The 22,337-nt window shown below is 37.9% G+C and overlaps 1 protein-coding gene across 3 annotated transcripts in view; it reads left to right on the top strand.

The window, feature by feature from the left end:
* Positions 1-22,337, top strand: part of TNFRSF19 (TNF receptor superfamily member 19) — an 86,106-nt gene that overhangs the window by 869 nt on the left and 62,900 nt on the right. For 2 of the 3 annotated variants that reach the window (XM_027877555.1, XM_027877553.1), the window contains exon 2: positions 20,913-21,008. In XM_027877555.1, coding sequence (XP_027733356.1) covers positions 20,946-21,008 — 63 coding nt within the window. In that variant the 5' untranslated portion in view covers positions 20,913-20,945. Of the gene's footprint in view, positions 1-10,928; positions 11,031-20,912; positions 21,009-22,337 lie in introns of those variants that run through there. The other variant, XM_027877554.1, reaches the window with a different exon arrangement.

Below are 22,337 nucleotides of genomic sequence, written 5' to 3'. Positions count from 1 at the left end.
AGTTCAGCTAGCCAGAGTAAATGGCTGTGACAACTTGAGCATGCAGCAGAAGTAGCAGAAAGAATACCTCACACAAGGAGTAGATGTAGTTTTAAATATATAGATAAATGTAGATTAAGTATGTTGATTTAAAGATTTTTGTTCGTTTTAGTTTTTTGTTTATAAATCGCAATGTCTGGTTTTTTTTAAAGGCAGGGGAAGTTTACCTAAAACAAATTACTTCCTTCTTATAAAAAAGAGCAAATTAAATCTCTTGCATAAACTGTGTATTTTGTTCAAGTGTACTTTAATATATATATACAACATATATAGTATATGTTTAACTGAATATTTATACGTATATAAACACTACAACTGTATGTCCTCCTGAGAATCTTTGAAAAAAATTAATTATTCAAGCTTTTGATGTGTAAAACTAAATATCATTTTTTTCTTTTTTAAGTGAAGCCAAGTTGTCCTAAACTTGGTTGGAAGCCCTGTGCAGATATTATGTGCCCTTTTGACAGATCAAGGCCCGTTCAAAAGAAGACTCAAAAATGTTTTACACTGATTACCAAGTTAGCATTCAAGTGCACAGTGATAGCTGCTGCCAGTTAAAATCTGCCACTTGTGTTTATGAAAATTATCTGAACTCAGGATTTCACATAAAATGTAAGTTTGAGTTTCACTTCAAGTTCAGTTAAGGTACACACTGTGGCAAAGCACAGATCTAACCCACGCAGATGAACTGAATTTGAAAAGAGAAAGTTAATTATTAACAAAACAAGACAGTCTCAAGTACCTTTATCAGTTCACTAAGTACCAAAATATTTGAAATCTTTTCATTTTGAACATAATCACAAAAAAGGCACTATGAAACGATGGAGAGATCAGTGTTTTTCACATTGATTCATTAAAAACATCTCCCCCATCCCACTCCTTGTTTTATTTGGGCAGAATATTCAGTTAACATAACAATACTCTATTTTGTGTTGGCTAAAAGAAACCAAGATCATGTTAAATGGTGGTAGGGCCAGTTACCATTTACTCTGACATTCTGATGAAATAAGTATGGCCTAATGAGGCCTGATTTCATCTATTATTAATTTCCCCAAACCAATTAATTTGCATTCCTTTGTAAAGCAGCTGCCTGATATTAGGAGGAGGGCAATTAGCACTGTAGGTCTGATTTTCCTACTTCGATAGTTGTCAGTGGAGGTTATTTAAGACCATGCCAAGCTGACTGTGTTTTAAAGGGCTGTCAGTAAGAATTTAATCTTCCAGTCTTAACTGTTGCTTTTGCTGGTGCTGGGAGAGATATTTAAATTTTTATTCTCCTAACAATGCAACAAATTATGACCATGACCTCCCAGGGCATCACTTTTTATTTTTATGTAGTTTATTTAATGTACTTCAGACTACTCCAGGCTTACTGTACCAGGGTGCAAAGAAAACTCAAAGAAAGGGCTATGAAGGGACAATTGAGAAAGCAGCCTGTAGATATACTTTGCACTGGCCCTCAGGATTGTCTCGGTCATTTTCCCCCTTTTAATTAAGTTTCATATAGTGATTTATCCTTTTGTTAATCTTATTATAACAAACTCGAGCTGTCTACACAGAACAAAATGAAAAAAAAAGTTGCCAAATATGTGGTTAATTCAGGCCAGAGGTCCAGAGCAGGCAATTCAGGTCTCCCCCTCCCCACTCCATTTTACCTGAATTAATTAAATTAAATAAATAACTGCTGACTTTGTATAGACACAGCCTCAGGCTGAGAAATTAAACAAGTCACAATGTTTAAAAAGAACAATTGGCTAGAGCTGTAATTATAGGTTTCCATGTCAATGAGCTAGCAATTCTCAATTCCAAAAGTTCCACCATGATTAATAACTACTCAAAGATTGCCCTGGCTGTGTGTTGTGGTGATGGTGGGGGTGAATGTACCAGATAGCATAGTGAGTAGCATAACTATCTAACAACTGTTCTGACAAGTGTATTGTGTAGCCGACTGGGGAACAATGTTAGTCTCTGAGATATAAAGATAGCAACTTCCTCTGGTGTGCATTTTCTGCTACAGAGACAACTATGTCAAGCACTTTTGTCTATCAACACGGTAACTCCAAATGACTTCTCGGCTATCCCTTATTTGCATCTCTACCACATGAATTGGTTTCTACATTCCTACCAGAGAGTATCAGATACACCAAGTTAGTAGGATTAGCAAGGAAAGCAAAAGTATGCCTTCTAAAAATATTATCATTATGGTGATTTATCACCACATTTAAAATAGTTTTTGTGAATTTTCTAAATGCCACTAATGAGAAGTTGTATTTAGCCAACTTTCTGGAGAATTTAAGGAGAATTTGGAGTACTCATAAATATTTCTAGTGAGCTCCCCAGACACTAACACTAACTTAAAGCTTTGGCTAAAACTCCCATTGATATCATTGTGAAACTACTGTGGACAAATCTCATTATCTGTTCCATATATGGAAGCACTTATAATTTTTTAAAATCACTTTCCACATTACTGGGAATGCTTTTCAGTAGCCTTTTCTGCTTTTTTCTTTCTTGAAAACAAATTGCCTAAGCAGAAAAAACAAATATTCCAGATAAAGAATGTTTTAAGATATTTGCCAGTGCCAATTAAAGTAATGTGGGTAATTTGCTTACCAACTCTAATGCGTAAGACCTATATACAACATTTTCTAGGTAAAACAGCCATCATCCACAAGTGGTATTTGATTATTACAAAGAATCACATAGAACTCAAGAAAAATTCCAGACTGACAATAAATTATTTTTTTATCAAAGGTACTAAAAAGTGGTAACAAGTTTATTTTCAAAACTTAGCATGGTTCAGATCTTCTCTTCTAACAATCTTCTCCTATAATACATGTGCATTATATTTGAACAGATAATTATGGGTACTATAATTCTGCCAGTTATCACACAATCCAGAGACAGTGTAGTATAGTGGGCAGAGAACTGGCCTCAAGGATGCAGGAAGGCCAAGGGTCCAAGTTCCTGTTCATGTACAAACCTGCTTCTTGACAATCTCTCAGTGCCCTCCAGCAACTCTATAAATTGAAGAGCAGGTATAGGACACAGGTGAGGTCCAACAAATATCACAGAGTTATAGAGTTTAAACATCTATCTACTTGTCCTCTTTTTCAAGGTAGAACTAACTATACCTTGGTCAGCCACTCGGTTGGCCTGACTGTTTCCCTTCTAAGTAAGAAAAGAAAGATCTCCCAAGATGGCATGAAGATGCCACAGGCATCCACAAAGATATAAAAGCATAAAGTTCATACCTGGGGCATTCTGATGGAGGAAGGGAAAGAAAAGATTTTGAAAGAATTCATTCAACCTAAAGTGAAACATGGAGAAACTGGTTTTATCAGAGTTGAAAGGAAGTTGAAACTTCCAGAGAGGACAATCTCTGTTCACATTCATAGCACAGACTTCTGCTGCTACCTCATACTCCTTCCTCTAAATAGATAGGGATTAGAAAAAGAGAAGCAAGAAGAGAGAAGAATGAGAAAAAGGGAGGAAACGAATGAAGTTTTTCTAACCTCTGAACCAAAGACTACCCCAACCTATCTTTTTCAAAATTCTAACTTCTCTACCATGGAAAGAGTAGAATAGACTGAGTTTGAATCTCCTTTTTTTCATATAAAAGGTACATGAGTTTAACCATCCAGGAATGCTTGGGGCAAAGATTTTTTTTTTTAAAGGAGGTAGCTTCTCAGTAGCTAGGTGTTACATGGATAGAATGCTAGGCCTAAAGTCAGGAGGACTCATTTTCCTGAGTTCAAATCTGCCCTCAGGCACTTATTAGCTGTGTGACCCTGGCCAAGTCATGTTACTCTGTTTACCTCAGTTTCCTCATTTGTAAAAATGAGCTGGCAAAGGAAATGGCAAACCACTCTAGTATCTTTGCCAAGAAAAATGGGGTCATGACCCAAATGGGGTCATGAAAGGTTAGACACAACTGAAATGACCAGACAACAACAACAACTACAACAAAAGGTTCTCAGCACTATACTCTAAATTATGACACATTTATTTGCATCATTTCATTTAGCAGACATTATATATGCAAAGTATGATGTCCAAGCAGCCTCCCTATCTGCTATATGTTTATGTGTGTACATGCATGTACATGTGTACCTATACATGTAGGTGCATGCGCACATATGTCTATGTCTACCTGGCTATATATCTGACCTCCAGTGCATCGATTAAAGTCGCAGTATTTCTCCAGTCTACCTTTCCAGGCTTATTATATATTATTTCTTCTCATGCACTCTATCTATATTCCAGCCAACTGTCCTAGTCACTAGTGCTTGACAACATTCCATCTCCAGATTCTGTGCATGGAACATTCTCCTTCATTTTTGCCTCTTTGAATCTCTATCCACCTCCTCTAGAAAGCCTTTCCTATTTTTTCCCACTTGCTAGGCTCCTTCCTCATTACTTTGAATTTACTCTGTATACATTTTGCATTTATTTATAAGAAGATGTATTGCTTCCTTTAGAATGTAAGCTGCTTTAGGGTAGATACTATTTTATTTTTACCTTTGTATTCATAGCACTTAGCAAAGTTCCTGGCACATAATAGGTGCATATTAATAATAATAATAATAATAATAACATTTACATAGCAATGACTATGTTCCAGACAATTATTATCTCATTTGGTCCTCAAAACCACTGTGCCCATTAGGTGTTATTATTATGCACATTTTACAGCTGAGGAAACTGAGGCAAACAGGGTTAAGTGACTTGCCCAGGGTTAGACAGCTAGTAAGTGTCCAAGGCCAAAGTTGAACTCAGATTATCCTGACTCCAGGCCTGGGACTCTATCCACTGTGGCATAGTGTATTTAGTAGTTTGTTGAATGAATGAATGGATTAGGTAAATCATCTATATGATATATATGTGTGTGTGTGTGTATGTGTGTGTGTGTGTACATAAATAAAACAATATTTAAATAATAACTATATGTAGATACAATGTGCAAGATAATTTGATAAAGAAGTATTGTCACAAACAACATGGCATTTCAAAATTATATAAGGCCAGTTATCTGTATGTAGCACAAAAATGCCCTTTTCTTTGAAGGTATTTTATGAGTTCTATGACTTAGAAGATGAGTTCCTAATAATGTAGAAATTTTAACTTCATGTTATGAACTACCTTAAATTCAATTACATAATAAGTGTTGGGGCAGCTAGGTGGCACAGTAAATAGAGTGCCAGGCCTAGAGTCAGGAAGACTCATCTTCCTGAGGTCAAATCCGGCCTCAGATACTTCCTATCTGCCTGACTCTGGGCAAGTCACTTAACCCTGTTTGCCTTGGTTTCCTCATCTGTAAAAAAGAACTGAAAAAGGAAATGCCAAGAAAACCCCAAATAGAATGAGGAGTCAGACTACTGAAAAGATTGAACAACAAATATGTGTTGACTCAACATCTATTTATATGTACTTGGTATTGTACTTGATGGTACTATATATGAGACATGATCTGCCCTCAAGGAACTTCCAGTCTTTTAGGAAGAGACAAAATGAGCACATTTGAAACAGAGATTAATTGTTAAACTGTGTTTATAATTATAAATACAATGGAATTCAGAGATATCAATGAGAACTGAAAAATCAGAGAGGAGTCATGAAGGAGGCAGGATCAAGATTTATTTCACGTAGGGGAAACTATGAACCAAAAGGCACAGATGCAAAAATGATCATGGTCTGTTTATGGTTTGGAACAGGGAGGATAGCAGACTGGATGGGGCAAAGCACATGACTACAGACAAGGTCAGGTTTCCCTGTCCTAAAAGGGCCTTTCCTTGACATTTTTACCTTATTCAGTTACCATCCAGAATCTCTTCTCTCCTCCACTACAAAGTTCTTGAAAATACACATATTTTCTATACCCATGTGTCTGTTCCCTCACTACCCATTCTTTCTTCACCCCTTTTCCATATGGCTTCTGCACCCACAATTAACAAAACTTCCCCCTTATAATCAAATCCAATGGCATTCTCTCTGTCCTCCCCAGATTCTTCCTCCATGACTTCTTTGCAGTATTTTTTAACTCTTGATGATTCTCTCTTTCTGCATACTCTCTTCTGCTTCCCCTCCTAATCCTCTGGCGATCTCATCTCCTTTGCTGCCTCCTCATTCTTAAGTTGGGTGTTCCCCAAAGTTCTATCCTTATTTTTTCTTTCTGTTGGCAGTTTCACTTGCTCTCATGTTTCAGCTATCACCTCTATGCAGATGATTCCCCAATTTCATCTTCCTGAGTTTCACATCTGCACTTACAGCTGCCTACAGAACTTTTCTACCTTGATTCTATCACCAACACACCTTAACTTCTCTATGTCCAAAAACCAACCTTATTATTTTCTCCTTCAAAGTGGTACCTCCTTCTGACTTCACCAGTGGCATTACCATTAATCCATCCAATCTCTCATGTTTACAAGCTTGGGGCTGTCTTTGACTCATACTTCTCCTATTCATTTATTTTTAATCCAACTTGAGCTATATCCCTTGCATTTGTCCCTTCTCTATTCCCATTGCTACCACACTTAGTACTGATCCTCATTACCTCCCACCTGTAGTACTGCAATCACCTTCTTCCAGGTAGGCTTGCCTCCACTTGTTTCCTATCAGCTAGATAGTGCAGTGGTTAGAGAGCTGGAGCTGGAGTCTGAAAAACCTGAATTAAATAATGGCCTCAGATACTTAGTAAATGACATGATTCTGGGCAAGTCATTTTCCCTCTATCTGCCTCAGTTTCCTCATGTGTAAAATAGGTATAATAATAGCACCTACCTGTCAGGGTTGTTTTGAAGATTAAATTTGATAACATTTGTAAAGCTCTTTGCACAGTGCCTGGCACAGATTAGGCACTTAATAAATTCTTATTTCTTTCCTTAATCTGTCCTTCACACTTATGCTGGGCTAACACTCTCTATGCATGTATTTGGCCATATAACTACTCTGATCAAAATGGAGAGTGAATAGAGTAGAAAGGACAGAGTCAGAAGACCTAGCATCTAGGCCAGGCTTGGCCAATTATTATAACTTTGCTCAAGTTACCTGCCCACCCTGAAACTCAGTTTTCTCATCTGTAAACTGGAGGCAACAATGTCTCTCCTCTCTTACAAGGTTGTTGTTGAAAGGATCAAATGAGGTCATGAGTAATGAGGAAGTGGGCCTTTGCCATGGGGGCAAGCTTGACGGCAATGGCTGCCAGCTTTGCCCCCTTCACCTTTTAGGTTCCTGGTGCTCTATTCAGGCTTCTTCAAGTCTCTGGATAATGTGCGTGGCTTGGGAGTTGGGGGACTGAGAGATGATGGGAATTGGAAAAGTAAATAAAGACCGTGCTCAGACCAACCTCAAAGAGATTCAATTTTTTCTGGAAAGGTGCTGATCATATTGGGGCACATTTCTTGTACTCTGAGGTTGGGAAAAGTTGAGTGGAATTTACTCAATTTACCTAAGAGTGAAGGTTCAGAATGAAGATCTTCATAGCTACCTGAGGGACTTTTATGTGTACAAAAAGGGTGCAGCTGTAAGTCTGACTAACAAAGGGGATGGAGATGTCTTAACTAAACCAAAGGCATACTGGCCCTGGCTGTAACATTTTCCAAAGGAAAGGGAAACTCTTGGCAAAGGTGGAAGCAGCAATGTAAGGTGGCAAATGGACGTGGTGGAGGCAGAAGCAATGGAAAAGTGAGGAGTTCTTGGACAAAATCATTTGCTATAGGAACACAAGTTGGCAGCAGCAGAGTAATAAAGATTTTTTTTTATTAAACAGAACAGTTTCTGGTTCACAACAGGGGCTAGAACTGAACTGAAACAAGGAAGAAAGATCACCCAGGCAAGGATCACAGAAGGGGCTGGAACAATGAGGCACACAGACACAAAGTGGAAGAACAAATTTAGATAATGTCCTTAACTGATTGTGAGTGATGTAGACTGTGAAGGTCTGGGAGGCTTCTTTCTTCGCTTTGGGGGGTAGAGTGGGGATAGATTAACCATAGGGTGTCACCATAAGACTAGAGCCATGATGTAGGTCCCTCAAGAACATGGAACACACTAAAGGGGCTGTCTATGGACTCAGTACAAGTCCTTTTTGTTTTCATGATTGAATTAATAAATGTGTTGTATGTTTTATTCCTTGTTTAGTATGGAGTTTGAAAGAGAAATTAGCCAAATTCAGATGTTCTCTGAGCCCCAAGGGGCAGAGGCAAACTGATTATACTTATTGAAAAATCTCCAAGGTTAAACTCAGGTCCTCCATAATAGGAAGCTATAGCTCTGAGCTATGAGTACGTATTTAAAATTGTTTAGTAAGCTATAAATGTAGGAGAAGCAGTGTGGTACAATGGAGAGAGCAGTGACTCTGGAGTCAGAGGATATGAATTCAAATCTCCCTTTTGATACTTGCTATCAGTGTTGTATTGGAAAAATTGCTTAGCTTCTCAGCCCAGTTTCCTCACTTGTAAAATGAGGGCGTTGGACTAGCTGGCTTTTGAGTCGTCTATCTATATCATAAGATCATGGATCCAGAGCAGAAAGGGACTTTTTAAGCCATTTCATTATGAAAGGCTCTTCTGAATTCTCACTGTTTCCATGTATGGTAGTAGTAAGCCATCATCTTCAGTCAACCAGCCAGTGATTCAACAAATATTTGGACAGTTAGTAAACATTTATTAAGTGCCTACTATGCACCTGGCACTGTGCTAAGCACCAGGGATACAAAGAAAGGTAAAAGACAGTCCATGTCCTCAAGGAATTCATAGTCTAATAGAGGAGACAACATTCAAACAACTATGTACAAACAAGCCCCATAGACTAAAATAAATTGTAAATAACCTAGAGAGGGAAGGCAGTAGAACTAAGGAGGACTGGAAAAGGCTTCCTGGAGAAGGTGGGATTTTTCTAGGACTCAAAGGATGCCAGGAGACAGAGATGAGAAGGAAGAAGGTGCCAGGTTTGCTGAGTCATGTGCTTCATAAGTAAAGAAGTATAAGGTATGGCCTTTTGACTTCAAAAGCCTAAAAAGTATCTAGAGAGCTTTAACTAGCACACAACAAAATGCAAGGAGCTAGAAGGGTTTTTACATGTGTGTTAGATTCCTTTGGGACTTTGGTGAAACCTTCTCAGAATAATATTTTTAAATACATAAAATAAAATGCATATGACTACAAAGGAAACTCAGTATATTAAAATAGTTATAAAAAAAATCACCAAGTTCATATGCCCCATCTTAAGAACCACTGACACTAGTCTTGTTATTCAGCCATTTCTAACTCTTCTTGACCCCATTTGGGGTTTTCTTGTCAAAGACACTGAAGTGGTATGCCATTCTCATTTCTTTCTCCAGTTCATTTTACAGATGAAGAAAGGAAGGCAACCAGAGTTAAGTGACTTCCCCAGGGTCACACAGCTAGGAAGTATCTAAGGTCAAATTTGAACACAGCAAGATGAGTCTTCCTGATTCCAGGCTCAGCATTCTATCCACTGCACCACGAAGCTACTTACTAGACTAGATGCTAGTCCTACATGTCTTTGGATCACACCCAGGCACTAGCACAGTGCATTGCATTTATAATAGATGTTCAAAAATATTTTTTAATAAACAGGGCAGGTAACAATGATCTCTCTGACCCACTGTGCCAAGAGACTTTCCTCAACCAAGGATATCCAAATGCAATACTTGGGCTCTTGCTACTAGGATAGGACCCACCGGATAGTGAGATCTGAAACCTGGCAAAGGAAAACCTGAGTTTTTTCAGAAGTAGCCTAGACATTGGGGAAAGAGCCCTTTTAACTATACTTATTTGTTTTTGTGTCTTATCCTCAACTAGATCATGAGTTTCATGAGGGCAGGCACTATTACTTACCTCTTTATCTCTTTAACTGTCTAGCAGTTCTCTATACACCATACTTAATACATTTTTGTTTAATTAAATGGGGAAAATGCCAAGAGCAGAAGAGAAGCCTTCTACCTAGAGGCGGTAAGGTGGCCGAAGTTGGATAGAGCCTGATCTGGAGTCAGCAACACCTGAGTTCAAAAACACCCTCAGACTCTTCCCAGCTGTGTGACCCTGGGCAAGTCACTTACCCTCTGTTTGCCTCAGTTTCCTCAACTAGATAATGAGGTTCCTGAGGTTCACCTAGTTCCCGGGATTATTGTGAGGATCAAATGAGATGTTTGTAAAGGGCTTAGCACAGTGCCTGGCCCATAATAAGTGCTTAATAAATGCTTGTTCCCTTCTTTCCCCTCACCCACTACAACCTTTGTCCCCCTCTTCCCACCGTAAAAAGAACACAACAAGCCCATGTCAGGTTGCTGATACTATCTCCTTCCTTTGGTTGCCAACTCCAGTGCCTCTCCAAAGTCCTAGAAGGGAAGTTATTGCTGTCCCTTCCTCAGACCCTGACGAAGGAGGGCATGAGGTTCACCTGCCCTCAGGGTTGCCATGGTGGTGAGCTGCTGCTGGTGCCCCCGATAACGGTCAGTGAGGATGGAGCAAGGTAGGACATCAGCTCAGGTGCGGGGCACAGATGAGGCTGTAAGGGCAGGGAGGTGGGTGCTGCAGAGTGGTACTAGCGCCCCTACAGTGAATACTTGGTCTCTGGAGAAGCCAAGCTGGCTCTGAAGAAGGAGAAGAGGGCTGGGCCTGAAAAGGAGAGGAGGAGTAGGCAGCAGAGTACAGGAGAGGAGGGCGGGGTTGCGCAGAGGGAGCCTGCCTGGAAGGACTGAGGGGGCGGAGGCGGTGGCAGTGGCGGCTGCTGTTGCCCAGGCTACGGGAGGGCGCTGTGCAGCGGCTACAGCCTCGAGCAGCGGCTGCCAGCGCCAAGCCCCCAGGACCAGCCGCCCCTTTCATCGCCGAGCCCCGCTGCCCTCTAGCCCAGAGCAGCTCAACCTGGCGCGGAGCTGCGTGGGACTTGACCCTGGCGGGCTTCGGAGAGGAAGGAGGGAGCCAGGTTAGGAGTGCTCTCCCGGAGGGGCCTCCGAGGGACTGGAGAAGGTGAGCTGCCCCAGGATGAGTGCCTCGTTTAGGCTGCTGCCCAGCTCTGCCCTGCGCTGTGCTATGTTCGCCCTCGGGCGACTCCACTGTGCAGGGGCTGGAGGAGAGGGGTGGCCTTGCCTGTGAGGGGCGGGCGCTGCCCGATGATCGCCTGGGGTGGGAGCGCATCCAGTGCAGCCGAAGGTGTGAGTGTGGCTGGCTTTGGAGAGACGTAGAGCGCGCACTAGATGGTAGGGCGCTTTGGGAAAGGAGGAAGGCCGAGGGATCGCTGGGTCTTTCAGGGAAGGAGGAAAACTGAGGGATTCCAACTCCGGCAAGGCAAATAAGCACCTAAGAGCCAGAGAGAAGTGGGAAAACCTTATTTATTCTGTTCTGGAAGGGAAGGTTACTTCAACTCTAAAAGCATGGGCTTATCCCAAGGACCTTTTGAATGCTCCAAGATTTGGGTAAGAGGCAGAGAAAAGTTGAGAATATTGCCTAGTCTGTTTCCAAACGCGTGGTCTCTGCTGTGCTAGTGGTCACCTCGGAAATAACCCCAAATAACTGCACGCGAGAGCTGCCAGGGTGCTTGTTCCTATGGGCATCCAGGATTGAGGATTGCTGAGCTGCTTACTGATTTTAACAGCTGGAAGCAGCCTCTCATATTAACAAGTTTAGTCTCTGCAATTACAGAAAAGAATTGTAGCGGGGGAGCGAGGTAGAAGGGGCTTTCAAAAGCCTCATAAATGTTATATAAACATATGCTATCCTTTCTCTTGAAGGTTGACATTTATGAAGGCCTTTAATGTGGAAGAAAAAAAAAGTAGTAGAGAGAGCTTAACAGATTTATGGTTGCCCTTTCTTTCCTGTTTAAAGGGGAAAAGGTTTGATCCTCACAACCTGCAAGTCCTTTTACATTTGCCGTTGATGTTCTGTGGAGATAAATATAACATGAGTTAATTATGACCTTGGTAATAAAAGTTTGAGTGAGTTGAAATGAGTGGACTGCCTTGATTATGGGGCACTTTTTATCGTGTCTGTATTTAGCATGTAAGAAATCTTTAATGGGATCACTTTTTTTTGCATGAACAAAAACGTCAGTTTTGTAAACAAAAACTCCAGATAGAATACAGTTTTTGTTAATTGCAGTAGGTCTGTGTAAGTTCACACATCCTCACCTTAGGACAGTGACAGGACACAGTAGGCACTTAATAAATGTATATTGACTAGCTGAAATGTATTCTTTTTTTCTTGTAACAGTCTTACTTGATTAAGATTCCACTATATTGACAGCAAATGTTATTGTTAAACAGGATGTGCATAAACTGAAGAATTTATTTTAATGTAGTTATTCCACAATCAGATACTTTTTTTGCAAGGCAGATTATTTTGCATTAGGGAAGGATTTCTTCAGCATCTTTTATGTTGTGTAGGTAATTATCTACCTTAGACATTTTGCTTCTACTTTATTTCTATATGCTTCTCAAGTAGGTGAGGTTTCACATGTCACTTACTGACCAGTTTACAGGTAGAATTTAGATTTGGCAATTGACAGTAATTGAGTCTTACTATCAAAAGCTGTCATCCTTCTCCAAGCTGTCCATCAGTAACTTGGTGCAAAGAACTCATTAAAAAAAAATAAAATGAATGTATAAGTGGGAGATATAGATTAGAAAATAATGAGCATGTTATGAGACAGAAGAGGAAAATATTTGGTTGCTTAATGTCACAGTTCATTGTTGAATTAATTCCAGAAAGACATATGTGGCATGACTTTAACCATTCACCATTAATGCAGAATATGAGAACATTACAAGGCCATTCTTGGCATTCTGTTCACCTATTTATGCTAAAAACAATTTTTTTTCATTGACCCAAATTCCATTTTAATGTGAAATTTGTCTTTTTAAACTTCTTTCTAAAATATTTTTCTTAGCCTTTAAGGATGACATGAAATTATTACTATGTATGCAACAGTGGTCTGTTTCTTATAGCTATTTACTCATCCTTTAATGAAAATATCTTGTTTACTATTTTGTTTGCATAGAGTACATAACTTGAGTTTATATTATATTTTCTTTCCATACTAAGTGCTAGATGATTTATTGTTTGTATGTTTCTGGATAACCATAGAAGTAATTTATTCCTTTAATTAAAGGGCCATATAGTAGGTTTTATAGAAATTTAAAATTAGTTTTGTACATGAATCTGAATTTTAGAACATGAAAATTTGTCTTTACTTTTTTAACCTGGTAAGGTCCCTTATACAAGGGAATTGCATTAGGACCATGGCTTTCATTTGTCTAGGGCTACAAATCTATGAGACTTTAAAAAGAAAGAGATAGATACACTTCAGATGATTATGATCTATAGTTTACATAGACTGTGGAATCTGTAATTGCCGTATACTGCCCATACTAGATGAATGTTACTTATCTCTTACAATTCTACTTAATGAACTTAGAGCTTACTAAGTAAACTTTTAATCAAAAGTAAAAAGTTCTATTCATACTCATGAATAGAGTCAGAGGTAGATTTAGGGTTAAAATAGAATTTGACTCCTTGTTTTCAAATTTTTTTAAAGGAGTGAACCTATTCTCCTCATCATCTAATAACAAACAGCCTTTTTAATGTTTGAAAAAAACTTAGCTGATTCTAAACCTAATGAACAAATATTTAAAGAAAAACATTCAAAATTGTAGCAAAAAATTCATTTGTTTTCATTTAATGCATTTTAAATAAGTATGCCTACTTAGAATAAGTGTACATATCAAGTCAATGAATTGATTGCCTCTTGATTCCACAAGACAATTATAGGATCATCAACTTAGAGCTGGAAAGAATTTTAGAGGTTATCTGGTCCAAATCCTTTTTACAGGTGGGGAAACTGAGGGCCAGAAAATGGAAGTGAAAAACCCACAGTTGTTGTTGTTGTTCAGTTGTGTCTGACTTTTTGTGACCCCATTTGGGGTTTTCTTGGCAAAGATATTGGAGTGGTTTGCCATTTCCTTCTGCAGTTCATTTTATAGTTGAGGAAACTGAGGCAAACAGGGTTAAATGACTTGCCCAGGATCACACAGCTAGGAAGTATCCGAGGCCAGATTTGAACTCAGGAAGATGAGTCTTCCTGACTCCAGGCTGTGCACTCTATCCACTACGCCACCCAACTATCCCAAGGTTACACAGGCAGTAAGTGACAGAAAGGAAGCTGAGCTGTGATTCCAAATCCAGCAGTTTTCCCACTGCATTGGCCTGCATTATAAAACCAGTTGAAAAAAATTTACCCAATGGCAATTTATTATTAAATAGTTAGAGACTTAAAAATAAACTTCAAAGCTGAAGACAAAAATCAATAACAGGCAGTTTATGCAATATATTTTTTTTTCCGTGACACTTCATTCACAGCCTGTTTTCTTTTGGGAGATGCTGACAATAAAATTTAGGATAATTGAATGGAATCATATTATGTTCTGTGAGCCTTAAAGGTATGCCTGTGGGTCTATATAGCCTTTTAAAAAGATTTCTTCTACCTGAGTTAAAAAACCCCAGCACTTATATGAAACAAAGTGGCATGAACACTCAACAGTCTGAGTGAGTATTATTAAAGGGTTCCTCAATCAGCTTGTCTAGGTGTTAAAGGAATGGTGAGTATTTAGCCTAGAGAAAAGAAGTCTGCACCGGGTTATGAAATAAGATATTGTCATCTCCTCAGGTTATATTTTAAAAGAATAGTTTAGACAGCAATATTTGGAGGACTCAGGAGTACAATTTCCTCCAAAAGAAGGGAAATGTGGTCTTTTAAGGCCCCTTTCACATTCAAATTGTTAGGGATGTATAGGTCTAGAAGGCAGGTTCAAAAATTCTTATGATATTTTAGTGACCACATCATCATTGGGCAACAATTTTGAATGCATAGGTATGTCTTATAGTGTAAAAATGATATCCATCCATTGACCTGTGAAACTCATTCATCATTTGGGGATAGGGTTATAGGGAGGAGAGTCTATGAAAAACCTTGTACTGATTTGATTTTTTTTTCCAAATTGGCATGATTTTTGGAGCTTGACATTACGTCTTAACGTTTTTGAACTTTGGGTGTTTGAAGATATTGCATTTGGCAGCCGAAAATTTTAAAGCTTGTAGAAAATATTTCATGATTGCAAAAAGGAAAATCATTTCCATCTCTAGGCCAACATCAATATGTGTAATACAGCACAACTCTATAAGAGCTCCTAGGCTGCACACAGATTTGCCAGTTACACAATGCCACAAGGACATTTTATAGCTGAATAGAGTGAAATTGAAAGCTAAAATATGAGAGTATAGACCATAGGAGATGCTGGTGGTTGTAATCCCTCCTGAAGATAGGAGTACCCTATATTTATGATCCATTTTGCATCACTTGACGTTCAAGACTGACATTTGTTTTTAATCCATTTATGATTACAGTCTAGGTATTAAAATACTAAAGGCTGCATTTATAGCCCTGGCTTTACCTCAACCCTGGTTTTTATAAATTGTGAGCATGCCAGTTTACATTAAAGTTGATTTAAAAAAATATTTCAGGTTATTGCATATTGGAAAAAATGTAAGGGATGAACATGGCTTCATTATATAAAGTTAATATATGATTATTACATGAAAACAGTTACTTCTAACATGGGCTACATCTAGTGGCTAATAAATCAAGTGGTTTTCATAGAAAGGATGGAAAATAAAGCAAGTAAATGACTTGTTCTGAAAATTATCCAGGCTATTTGAAATACTCATTTAAGATGCACATTTTGGGTCCTTGGCAAGATTATATATACAGTTCATTTTTGGAAATATGGAATCAAAGGAAAATGAGGGAAAGAGTGTTGTCAAAATAAAAAAATAAACTTAAATGTTAACCATCAAGACCCTTGCTCTCTTTTGAATAGTTTAGTTCTTCACACATGAGTTGGGAATCAGACAATAAACATGTATTAAGTCCCTTTATCATATCTTGAGTGGCTACCATGGCATTAAGGTATTTGTATATTTAGATAAGGGACTTGGAGATGTACCTTTTAAAAAATGTCTTGGGCTTTTCCCATTTAGAAGCTATGGAAAGGGGAAATAAATGCAATATCAACCCAACCTATCAAGATGGGCAGCCTGGATGACTTATTTAATAGGTAACTAGGTGACACAGTGCAGACAGCACTTCCAGAAGGCAGGAAGACCTGAGTTCAAATCCTGCCTCATAGGCATTCCAACTCTATTTGTTGTTGATGAATTGTTTCAGTTGTGTCCAACTCTTCCTGACCCCATTTGATATTTTCTTGGCAAAGATATTAGAATGGTTTGCCATTTCCTTTTCCAGTTCATTTTACAGATGAGGAAACTGAGGTAAACAGTGACTTGCCTAAGGTCACACAGCTAGTAAGTGTCTGAGGCCAGATTTGAATTCAGGAAGATGTTTTCCTGACTCCAGGCCTATCCACTGAGCCTACTAGCTGCCCTATGATCCTGGGTAAATGACTCCAGAGTATTTAAGGTCATAAAAAACCCCTGAGTCTTAAACCCTCTGTCCACCTCAGTTTCCTCATTTCAAAATGGGTATAGTATTAGCAACCACCTCCCAAGGTTGTTGTGAGGATTGAATAAGATAATATATGTAAAGTACCATATAAATGATAGCTGTTAGTATGATTATATTCTGGCTTATGTAAATCAAGTCTTCTATTTATGCTCAACAGGCCTCTTTTTGATGTGGTTGCTTAGTACAATAGCAGACGCGTACATAGCAGCAGCAACAAAGCATTTGTCAGAAGGATCTGCTTCAGGAAGGAGAAGGTTTTTTCAGTGACCAGCTGTATTCACTGCTGCCTCTGTTCCTTAGTCATAAAGGAATAATAAATGCACAGGGTTTCAAGGAATTGCAGCATGTGTGACACCTACTAGTCATTGCCACATCCAGTTCCACCTGCCCATGTTCCTTGAATATGATTGACTTGTTAAGATGAGCCCACCCGCTCTCCCTCATATCAATGATACCGGTTCCACACAAAGGTTATTATTGTTGTTGAGTCATTTTGGTCTTGTCGTACTCTTTTGGGGGTTTTCTTGCCAAAGATACAGGAGTGGTTTGCTATTTCCTTCTCCAGTCCATTTTACAGATGAGGAAACTGAGACAAATAGGGTTAAATAACTTGCCTAGGGTCATACAACTAGTGTCTGAGGCAGGATTTGCTCTCATGAAGATGAGTCTTGCTAATTCCAAACTCGGTGCACCACCTATCCACTGCACCACCCAGTAAAGGCCCTCCCCACAAAAGAATCTAAATGGATAGTGGGGACATCATACAGGATGAATGCATATTAGCAAGGTACACCCACACACCTGAACTTCTAACCAGCTGCCCAATTCTACATAATCACAATCATTCTTGAGCCTGACATTCTTTATAACTTCACATTTGATGTCATCAATTGAACAGTATAAAAAATTATTTTTAAAAGTCTTTGAGAAAGAGATGTCTAGCAGCTAAATGGCATTTCAGTAACTGAAATGTAATTTTTTGCTTCATTTTTAACTTTTAATATTATTACTTAAAATACTTGACTTTTTTGCCCAGTTTTCCCCCTGTTTTAAATGCCAAAGAAATTCATATGGCATTTCATTTTATTCCAGGAAATTCACGTTCATACTCCTGACACTTCATCATAGCTGAATTACTTGCAAAATGTCCCTTGATTTTGGACTATTTTATGAAAACTTAATTACTCCTTTTAGGTACATGAAATTTGTTAAAATGCCCCTTTAATAAACCTATCTCATCCAAGAAAGGACAGTATAGAAAATCCAATCCAACCCCTTTGTTTTATAAATATGAGGAAACTGAGGAACAAGGAAGCAGAGTGACTCATCCAAGCTCCCACAATTAGTTAAGTGGCAGAGCCCACTTGATCCCATGTCCTTTCACCAAAATTCATTCTTAGAGTCTTAGGTGAGCACCTCACCTTTAAGATTCTATTCTGATCCCTATACCTTTGGGAGTAGAAACTATCTGATTGCCTGCCAAATGGTGCTAATCATAATGATACCTTACATTTGTAGAGCACTTTACAATTTTCAGAATACTTTGACACGAATTATCTCTGTTGATCCTCACTACAATCTAGTGAATTAGGGATGATAAGTAGGACTGTCTCCCTTCTCTTTAAAGGAGAGGAACTGAGGTATAGAGATGCTAAGTGATTTACCCAGGGTTACATAGTGAGTAGTATAGCTAGTAAAAGGATCCGAGAACAATAGGATAGGGTTTTTGTTTTTTGTTTTGTTCTGTTCTGTTTTGTTTTTTCCAGTGTTATTACTGGAAGATTTTCTTTCTTGGAAGAAATGCCTATCCCCTTAAAATGTTAGACATGAGACAGCTAGTTTTGAATTCTTCATTAAACTCTCTATTTTGGTCCAATTTGGCATGTGTTAATGAAATAAGAGAGGATGTCTCTTATGAGACTGGTATTTAAAAATTATTTTGTCCTGTTATAGAAAAATCTCATCTAAAATAAGGCATCATCTGTTTGTGGATCCATTAGTCTATCATTTCATTGAGTGAGAAATGGGTGTGTGTGTGTGTGTGTGTGTGTGTGTGTGTGTGTGTGTGTGTTTTGTTACCCCCATTAGCTTTCAAAGACTGAAGGACCAAAGTCAGATTTTTTTTAACTGGATATAAATGTTCTTGATTGTTAGTATTTAATTTTTTCTCCCACGGATGCTGTCAACTCCCCACATAACCCAGTGTACTCTATACAAAGTGGATGCTGAACTAACTGTCTCACTGATTACCTTTATCAATTCTTTTCTCTCATTCTATGAAACTCAGCCCTTTGATGTTAGGACTTTTATATACAAATTTAAGATTTTTATTCTTAGAAGAATTTTTCAGAATTAGAATGACAAATATTTTTTAATTGTTAAAATCCATTATTTCATTAACTGTTGTTGGTACTTTTTAACAATGTTGGTTAATGGAAGGAACCCTAGGCTTGGAGTCAGAGGACCTGAGTTCAAATCCTGGATCTGCTATCCTACTTGTGTGACCTTGGACAAGTCAACCTTTTTGGGCCTCAGTTAAGACCTCCAAGGTCCCTTTCATCTCTAAGTCTATAATCCTGTTATCCTGTATTCTAAAGAAATGTAAATAATCATGTAGGAGAGTTGTAAGGCTTTGTGATTTGGTTTTGTTTCTTCTTATACCTGTGCATTCACAATTTAAGGGAACTAGTTGATTAAGCAATCATAGCATTAATTTAAGTTATATAGATTTAAGTGCTGGATGCAAAGATAATAGTCTATACATTTCTGTACACAATTACTAAAAGCCTCTTATGTGAAGCACTAGATTATTTTAAATAAATTTATTTCAACTTCTGATCAAAAAATACCTGTTAACTAAGTAATCCCACAATGGTTTTCCCACTCTATTTGACTTGTTTTTCCCCCACTTAATATATTTTATTTTTTTGCAATTACATGTAAAGATAGCTTTCAACATTCACTTTTATAAGATTTTGAGTTCCAAATTTTTCTCCCTCCCTCCCTAATGTAGGTTATACATGTACATCCATTTCACTTGTTAAGACAGCCAATTTGATTTTGCCTTTTTCTCTGAATTTGTGCTGCCTTGTTGGTGTCCCCTGGCTAACTAAACAACTCTAAAAGATTGGGTTGTATTTTTTTTGGTTTGTTTTTTTTTTATATATGCTGGTGTAACTTGCTTTGTTTGGGGAGGGAGAGAACTAGAGAGGATGTTTTGCTTAAGGTAGTTGGAAGGAAACTGTGGACTTTGTTCTTTTTTTGGAACACACAAGATCATCTGTTGTGGATGTATTTATTTTAAAAACCTCTGCTTCAAAGAAACCCTGGACTTTCTCAACTTACTTTTCAATAATGCAACTGGATAGACACCTCGGAGCTACCCATTAAACAATTACTTTTTTCTTCAGGAGATCTCTTCTTCCTTTGCCACTGTGTAGATGAGAAGAAAACAGCTTGATTGGCTTTTTAAATTATAGTCTTCTAAGCCTTCTAGGACAGAGAAAAAAATCCTTCATTCTTTTTTAAAATTTGACTGAGTTTTCTTTTCCTGAATTACCCAGATCAATGTCTCAACTTCAAGTTGTCTGTGGGAACACTCAGTTTACCAATTTTTAAAAATGGCTTAATGATTTAACCTTCTGTGTCCCTTTATTTCTGCTTCTGTAAAATGAAAAGGTTGAGCTGATCATTTCTCAGGTCCCTTCTAGCTCTAAATCCAATTATCCTATGATTCTTATTTTCCCTTAATTTTCATTTATACTTAATTCACATACTGCTTGTGTGCATCAGATCTCACAAATGCCAAATATACAGATTTACCTCATTGACTCTTGTGTCCAAATGGACAAGTCAAACAAGTTGTTTGACTGTCTTTTTTTCACTAGTGAATTGACTGGTTGTTTGACTCCACTGACTTCATTAACTGATTGTTCTGACATCCCAGAGGCATAGCCTAAGTTCATCCTTGCATGGGGAATGAATTGCCTTTGAAGTCAGTAGTAGTTTTCATTGTCCTTGTTTGAGCTGTGATTGTCTACTGAGTGCACTATACTCAACTCAATAGTGATTTCAAATAGAAAATGGAAAACGAAGGATGTTAAAGCCAGTTGGAGTTTTAAATAAAATTCATAGGCAGATTAAAGCCTTAATTTTTCACTCCTGTGTTTTAAAAATAAACTTTGGTCATTTGTCCATGTTGATTTTTAAAAATGATCCCTTTTAAATAATGAATAACAATCATATTAGTACATTGTTGGATTTCAAATGGCAATTCAAAGTAAATCCATTCATGTTTAAAATTTTAAATGTATTTTCTTTATTTTCTTCGATTTTAGTTTTCACATTGGAAATATAATTCATCAAAAGAGATGGAACCTAAAAGATCGCCAAAAGAACTATTATTCACCATAGCATTTTTACTAGCACATTTGGTAAGTAAATCCTTGTCATTCTACTTTTTCATTTGAATGCGAGGAAAGAAATATAATTAATAGAATGTGGGCTAGAGGATTTCTATAATTGTCTCAGACTCCTTTGTCTTTCTTTCAAATATTTTTTTTAACTTCCATACTACATATTAATGAATCAGAAATGGACAGAAATGTCCAATCTTGACTTTGGAAGGCATTATTTAAATTCTTTTCTTTGAAACATAGAGGAAATCAAATAAATGGAGTAACAACATTTCTAGCCCCATGACAATGATAAATTATCTTGTGGCTCATAGAAATGTGCCATACTCAGCACGAGTCAGACCCTTCCTGACTAGAGTATTATTTCCAGTTCCGGACTGCACGGCTTATAAGGTTTGTGGAAAACTTGGAAAAGGTTCAAAGGAGAACTATTAAGATGATTAAAAGTGTTGGAAAATAGGCCCTATGAGGGAAGTTAAAAGGAACTGAAATTTATTTCATCTGGAGACATAATAAAGCAAAGCTTAATAATGATCTTTGAATATATGAAGGGTTATTATGCAGAGGATAGCAACTGTTCTCCATAGAGAACAGAGTATGAAGAAAGGATGTTAGGCTACAATGAGAAATTCAGGTAGACATATGGAAAACTTGTGTAAAGCTGTTAAATGTACGCAGTTTAAAAGGGAGGCTGTGTGGAATTGTTTTTTCTGAATATCTTTGAGACATAGCCTTTTTCATCTAAGTTTAGATGTTTCTATCTCACTCTGGGCTTAGACAAAATCACAGCCCATCTGTTACAGGACCACAGATTGAGACCTGGAAGAGATGGTGAAGGTGATCTTGGCCAACCAGCTTATTTTACCAGAGAGAACACTGAGGTCTGGAAAGCGATTTGCCCAAGATTGCAGAGGTTTTAAGTAGCAAAGTCAGGAGATGAACTCAGGTCACATGACTTCCAATCCAGTGGTGTTCCCACCCTGCCATGAGGCCTCTGCCTAAAAGCATTTATTAAGTGCCTTTCTCTACATAGCACTGTAGTAAGGCATTGTACCAAACCAGTCAACATAGACAGCCCTTGCCATTTTCAAATTTCCATGATTCTGTATTAAAAGGAAATTTGAAGAAATGTTCTCTATATTAAATATAATTTGGCTTGTTGGGGATGAGGGGGTTAGAGAAGGAATACAAAAATTTAAAAATAATTATTGACATTGAGGGAATGATTAATATGTTAATTTATATCATAACTGAGTACTCTGTTGTCCTGGTTTTCTCTGAGTCCTTCAAATTTGGATTAAGTAATTTTTGATCATTCAGGTTTAGAGCTAACAGAGACCTCTTTTG

This window comes from Vombatus ursinus, unplaced genomic scaffold (assembly GCF_900497805.2).
Source record: "Vombatus ursinus unplaced genomic scaffold, bare-nosed wombat genome assembly UNPS02014813.1, whole genome shotgun sequence".
In the NCBI taxonomy this organism is placed as follows: Eukaryota; Metazoa; Chordata; class Mammalia; order Diprotodontia; family Vombatidae; genus Vombatus; species Vombatus ursinus.
The sequence above is the reverse complement of the archived record's forward strand: the minus strand, read 5'-3'. Positions and strand labels throughout refer to the sequence as shown.